At 39.3% G+C, this 6,617-nt stretch overlaps 1 protein-coding gene across 2 annotated transcripts; it reads right to left on the minus strand.

Annotated features, from left to right (window-relative positions):
- Window positions 1-223: 223 nt before the first annotated feature.
- Window positions 224-3,912, minus strand: LOC147603796 (uncharacterized). 2 transcript variants are annotated; one of them, XM_086796290.1, is made up of 6 exons: window positions 3,221-3,912; window positions 2,908-3,055; window positions 2,326-2,787; window positions 1,439-1,874; window positions 1,121-1,202; window positions 224-994 (listed from the first exon to the last, which is right to left on the minus strand). In XM_086796290.1, the coding sequence occupies exons 1-6, from the start codon at window positions 3,749-3,751 to the stop codon at window positions 791-793; spliced, it is 1,863 nt and encodes a 620-aa protein (XP_086652416.1). In that variant the 5' UTR covers window positions 3,752-3,912; the 3' UTR covers window positions 224-790. The 2 variants fall into 2 exon arrangements, with proteins under 2 accessions (XP_086652416.1, XP_086652415.1); XM_086796289.1 differs by having other exon boundaries at window positions 2,908-3,073; window positions 3,221-3,898.
- Between the last annotated feature and the right edge of the window lie 2,705 nt (window positions 3,913-6,617).

Raw genomic sequence — 6,617 nt, forward strand, 5'->3', positions numbered from 1 at the left:
AATGTACTCTTTAAGATCTTTCCAATGGTATAATATAACATGATGTGGTTCTAACATAGAATAGTGAAGCTTCCCAAACAGTGATTTTAAAAGTGATGATGTGACATGTAACGTTACATTTTGTATCTTAAATCTTGTTTATGGTATATCTTCAACATTACTACTTGAAAGTTTTTTGAGATTGTGTATTTGAAATCTACTCATCATAAGCTTCTCAATGGTATGTCACATGGAAAGTAAAAATTGTAAAAATAAAATTTACAAGTGAGATCATGAATTTTACAGATGCGTTGTAAGGGTTTGCGAGTTTTCTATGAGCACTGACACGCACCCACAAACTCAGGGAGAGGGCCCCGGAATATACACACGACAGACAAGACGGAGGGACATAATTTTAACAAAATAAATTCATGCCTTTATATGGTTCCCACTTTTCATCTAATTTTTAAAGATAAGTTACGAACGAACAACTCTCATAACTTGATGCGTGCAAAGAGAGAGGTCGACAAGCGGGAGGTGGGAAAGCCATATTTTCTTCTGCGTGATGCTGTGAAAAATGTGGAAGAGGCGCGATTGGAGTAGTAGGCTAAATAAAGCAAGGGAAGCCAGATTACGGACGGCTGCAATGAATGGCAAGGAATTTGGCCCCCCTTCGTGGAAACCTGCTAGCCTCTACTCTACCACCACTACTACGCTGCTGCTGCTGCCAAGCATTTGTGGGCGCACTGTAAACTTAGCCTAATTAACAGCAGATCTCACCACACCACTCGCAGGCAGGAAGCTTTATATATTATATCATATAGAAAGGAAGACAGCCGCTTGCAGGAACCTTGCCGCTTCTTCGGATGGTATCTGCAACCCCTGCCACTTTGGCTGTTCTGGCAGCTCTCACTGCCTCCGCAGAAGCCTTCTTTTGCTCTGCCCTCTTGTGTGCCAAGGCTATCTCGTTCTGCATCTTCTCCAAAGCCTTCGCTCTTTTCTGCTCCAATTTCATCTACCAAAATATGCATATCCCACACATGTTCAAGATAAAGTCCAAATCCAAAACCAATCAAAGAAACTCCAACTGTATAATACGTATTGAATTATTTGATTTGTTGTCTTTTCCTGGCTAATTCACCTCCACTTTCTTCATGCCAACGCTTGCCTGGATCCTTTGCTGGTTCTCCCATGCGTTTATTTTGCACTCCTCTCTTCTATAGCTGCACATTACGTAACATGCTTTTAAAATCAGTCGCGTATTGGCCATTCTTATCGGGCCGGGCCTTTTGGGACTTCTTAGATTCTTCCAAGTGCGCACATATCAGCCCCTCCCATGTAGTTAGTATGTACAACATCACTTGCTTCTACAATTCCAAAAAACCATCTCAAATCTCAAAATAATAAGCCTTCTAAATGGTATATATTAGCCACTACATGGTGTTGAATTTTAACATACCGGTTATTATGTTGGGAGATCTTAGCATCTTGGTAGGCAAGGGCTTGAGCAAAGACCTTCTCTCTCCTCACTTTCTCTAGAGCTTCCTTTGCTGGGTTTGTGATGTGGGCAATACTTTTTCCCTTGATGCAGGAGCTGCTAGCTGAGGGAGCGGATGACCTGCTATTATGATCGGCACCTAGCAACATTGCAAGGCTATCTCCATTGGAACCACAAGAAGAAGCTGTGCGTGAGGGCCCTATGTTGTTGTTGTTAATATTGTTATTTATGGCATATCCAGCATCTGATGATTGAGCGCGCATAAAAGTTGTGGGCACAATCTGCATATTATTGTTTTCTTCTGATTCTGCTCCCCTGCTTCCATGGCTTGAGCTCCGAGCTGACAGAGGCATTTCTGACGTAGTTCTGTTGAGATCCATCGATTCAGTATCCCTACCTGCACATATAACAACCGTAACCTCGTGATTAGAGCGCTCTCTCTCTCTCTCTCTCTCTCTCTCACACACACACACACACACACACACACACACACACATTGTGTGTATGAAAATGTACACTAAATCTATGTATATGCACATATATATATATATATATATATATATATATATATATATGTACAAATTAATGCATGTGAACTAAATGTACATGTAAATGTGTATATGTATATATGTATGCTTATGCATGTGTGTTAGGTTTATTGGATCCGTATGTACATATATGTAGATGTAGATGTATATGTATATGCATACGTATGCTCACCTTGAGGCTTGTCTTGCTAAAATTAAACCCGTCACGAAAGTTCAACTTTTTGCTTTAATTTGACACGGAACAATCAAACATCCTTAAACCATTTAGAAGAACCTTCTAAGGTTAGAGAATGTTCTGACCTTGCCTCATCACTGTCAAAGCATTAGTCATCCTGCTAACCTCATCATCACTGGATACTGGTCTGCTATCTCCAACTCTCACCAAAGCTCTGAAGTTTGGGTCATTATACTGATCTGCAGCAAAGCTACTGTTTCTCAGAGAGTGATCTTCTTGTATCTCAGGCAACTGCTGCTGCTGGTAATCCCTGCTGTCTTCCAGACCACTATATGCGTTGGCAGCACCTTGCCGTACTCCGGTGGCAACGGCGGCAGCAAGCATGGCATCAAACTCCATGCTCAGGGTCCTGTCATTTGCAGACCCCAAGGACACCTCTGAAGCTGTTTCTGATGTAGTTCTGTGAAGGCCAGTGCTATTCATTGGTTCATTTTGGTGGTGATCTTGAACTGTATTAATCTCCTCCACAGGTGGCTTCCTGCCCCTATCCTCCATCACGTGCTTATCATCAATGGGCCCTGACCTCTCTGTAAACACATAAACGATGGATTAATGGTGCCTAAACAAATACTAGACATTTTGATTACTAGCTGATACAAGAATTATTGTGACTAAATATATAATGAGATGATGTAAGTATGACCAACCTCTTGCATAGCGGGAGTAATTAACTCTGCTGTGCTCTCTGTAGGAGAGAAGCTTGCTGGCAAGAAGAGCTAGCAGACCTCCCTCCGAGCCCGAAGAAAATGAGCTACCAGTAGGGCTGCCGGGAGGTGCCTCAAATGCTATTTCTTTCTGCAAATTATTTAAGAACTGCAATTACATTAATTAAGTACCTATGACTACGGTGAACCTTCCAAAAAGAGTATCCTGATTATGGTTCTTAATTAGACGTGAGACAAGAGAGTTGTGTTGATCAAGGTCTTAATTAGCATATAATTTCAGGACAGGCGTAATTACCCCATGTCTTTTGCTGGTAGAGCTTATTTCTTCTCTCTTGCTGCTGGAGGCTTGGACTTCCAAATCGCTTGGACTAGTGAGATTGTTATTAGGCTGAACAATCTCGGGTAATAAAGCTTCTGTTTTAGGTTTTAGTAATGATGGGCGAGGGGAAAAAATGGGTGAAGAAGGTGATGGACTGCAGATGGGGGATGGTGTGGGTGGATACATTTCTCCATGCACACGCTGCTGATTAACGTTCAATACAGAAGTTGGGCTTGCTGAATCCAACCATGACTTCACATTCTCCTTGTTTGCAGATGAATTACTGTTTGGATTAAAGTGCGGATTAAGCTCCTTTTTACCATTAATTGACTCACTCTCTTGCGCCCATTTGACACGATGATCCTCCTGAGGGGATTGATTATAATTAGTTGCATCTCTAGATCGGAAAGGTAGAGAGAGGCCATTATGGTAAGACGAAGGTCTGATGTAAAGGCTTTCTGGGATTGTAGTACTGCAGTGCAAAGCTTTTGGTTTGAGGTTTGACATAATCAGCGTTTAATCAGGAGGCAAGGCAAATAGAATAGATTGAATGCGTAATAACGAGCTGCAGGTTTGCTGGCAAGTTTGAGGTCTATAAACACATTATTCAAAAACGGGTGGACTAAGATTTGCGTAACAATTACGCCGAGGATTTTGCGTTCAATATAAACACTGCCTATTTAGGCTGAGCTGCTAAGACAAGCCCAAAAAAAATCTACTGCCACGTGCCGTGCCGTGGCACAATCAAGCTGGCCCTACATTGTGAAATTGACGACACGTCCCTCTCCGTATCGCACGCCCTTCGTGCAGACAGCGACTGACACGTCAGACTAGCGTCTCTCTACCTTACACATGTATCCGTGTATGATGTAACTTTCGCGCGTTTCCTGTGATACGTGGGCCCCAGCTTTCGCGTTAATTGTTAATCCATGCATTTCTCTGATTTTTAGTGTTAAATCTCGGTTACTTTTGAGCATTTTGAAAAACTTGTTTCCCCAACATTGCGTCGGCGGTGGACGACGGTGACTAGCTAGTGAGTTTGATGCTACATCCTTGTTCCACTCCAAAAAAAAAAAGAAAAAGAAATTAAAGCATCACCTATGTGATCTTCGTGATAAAAAGTGATTTGCAAAAAGCTAATGTCCACCTTCATGGTGTCAATGTTCACAAATTGTTTTGTTTTTATGGAGCCTTATATCAATCCTTTCACCATGGATTTGTACACTTTGAGAAGGCTTTTGAATCCTCCAAAAGAAAGCTAGATTGCTCCCAAGAAATCTGGTACCCAATTGGATGCAAGCTTCCATCATAGCCTCAGTGTACAGTTTGTAGTCTTAACTCAGGTTGCTGTTTTGGATGGTGATAAGGATTTAGTTGTAAATTCAGTTTTGAGATAATATATATATTTAATACTGGTCCCAAAAAAAGGCTTTTGAAAATTGAACAAGTTTCAGCCTAATCTCATGTACCCAATACACTCCCAAAACATGGTTTTGAGGCTGTACAGGCTAGAATAAGTAATGCTCATAAAGCAAGGTAAAGTTCCAACATATGCTTAAAAAATTAATTTGAATATCCTTATATTTGGAAACAAACATGCCCCATGCATATCAAGCCTAGTGTTGTTGGAGCTCTCTCTCTCTCTCTCTCTCTCTCTCTCTCTCTCTCTCTCTCTCTCTCTCCCCCCTTATATTTGGAAAGAAACATGTCCCATGCATGTAGAGCCTAGTGTTGTTCAACCATGGAGCTCTTCTTCTTCTTCTTCTTTTGTGTGTGTGTGTGTGTGTGTGTGTGTGTGTGTGTGTGTGCGTGTGTGTGTGTGTGTGCGCGTAGATGTAAAGACATGTCCAGCATGTCGAGCCTAATGTAATTTGCTGAATGAAGTGAAGTGTGGAAAGTAGTGGGTGTGTGTACATCCATGAGCTAGGTGTTACTTATACATTACAATATGAAGGTAGAGCATTGATATCCAACACTTAGCTATCTTACATAATTTTAAGTGCTTTCCCCTCCTCCCCTAGTCATAGCAATTTACACATTTTGCTCATAATCTAGTGTTGCCATATTCAAGTGTCCACTTTGAGACCCTCATTTAGAACATTTGTGGTTTGGTGGTTCAATATAGCTTTGATGAGCTTGTCACTTTCTTGACAAAGTTGATTTTTTTGTCTTGTGGCAAACTGGGATGAGGGTGGTGCCTCATTTTTGTCCCTCAAGTGGTTATTGTAGGAGAAAAAAAACTTATTTAGTGATTCATCGTAGACTTTTCAATCAAACATTGCAAGGTGTTTTTGTGCACAAATTTATATGTTGTGATCAAGTTTTTATGTCGTTTAACAGTTAATTCATAAATATTCAAACATCCAATTACACTTCTTTCTTGAAAGTTGACAAATTGAATTTCTCAAAGCATATAAAATGGGACCTTGCTAAAATTTTCCATCTTTTAAGAATTTTGATATTTTTTATGAAGTTACACAATAGAAATGAACACACCTTTGTGTATGATATGTAGATAGAGGATACCTTAGGGTATATTTCCATCAAACTTGATTAAGATTAGCATGGATCTAGAGCATTAAGCAAGCCCCTTTTTACGTAAGTTTATGAAAAATAGAAAACAAACAAGTTATAAAAACATATTTAAATTTATTGAAAGATTTTATGTATAGTTAGTTTGGACATGTTTCCAAGTGATTATTTAAATTAAGACGAAAATCAATTATTAGAATATGAAATCACCAAACATCTTCCCATAATTGGATGCTACCAAGAACCTCACATGCTAAACTCTGTATATTAAATTTAGGCAAGCTACTTTTAAATTTAGGCAAGCTACAACCAGCTTCATTTACACACTAGTCTTGTAATTGAGCTACAAAAGTGGCTCAAGGCTAATTTATGAATTTTGAAGAAATGGAAAGGCAACTTAAAATTCCATGGAACTACTGAAGAATTCTGAGAATTCTCTGGTAAGCATGCATCTACCTTTGCTAATTTGGTAAAAGTTTTGGAAAAAAAAATCATGTACTTAGTAAATTATAAATTTAAAAATTTAAAATCATAAACTTAGTAAATTATAGATTAAAAATTTACTAAAAATAGCATTAAAAGAATGTAACAACTTTACCTTCAAGGAGATGCCTATAAATAAGTGTGTCTTTAGTTGATAGAAAGTACATGCCAATGGTCTAAATGCATGTATTTAGTGAAAAAATAAAGTTAAAAATTTAAAAATTATGACCATGGATGCCTTTGTTATTGGCACTTCATGTGTGTGTGTGTGTGTGTGTGTGTGTGTGTGTGTGTGTATGTATGATAGATAGATAGATAGATAGATAGATCGATAGATAGAGAGAGAGAGCGAGAGAGA

The sequence above is a fragment of the Cibotium barometz genome, chromosome 63 (assembly GCF_041138505.1).
Source record: "Cibotium barometz isolate CiBa-2024 chromosome 63, ASM4113850v1, whole genome shotgun sequence".
Lineage (NCBI taxonomy): Eukaryota > Viridiplantae > Streptophyta > Polypodiopsida > Cyatheales > Cibotiaceae > Cibotium > Cibotium barometz.

Bases quoted from the DNA above. Each gene is read 5' to 3' on its own strand.
- LOC147603796 (XM_086796289.1), bottom strand. From the start codon at position 3,751: ATGTCAAACCTCAAACCAAAAGCTTTGCACTGCAGTACTACAATCCCA. The intron at 3,074-3,220 runs GTAATTACGCCT...ATGTAATTGCAG, and splicing joins CTACCAGCAAAAGACATGGG to TTCTTAAATAATTTGCAGAA. The intron at 1,875-2,325 runs GTCAGAACATTC...TTATATGTGCAG, and splicing joins TTTGACAGTGATGAGGCAAG to GTAGGGATACTGAATCGATG.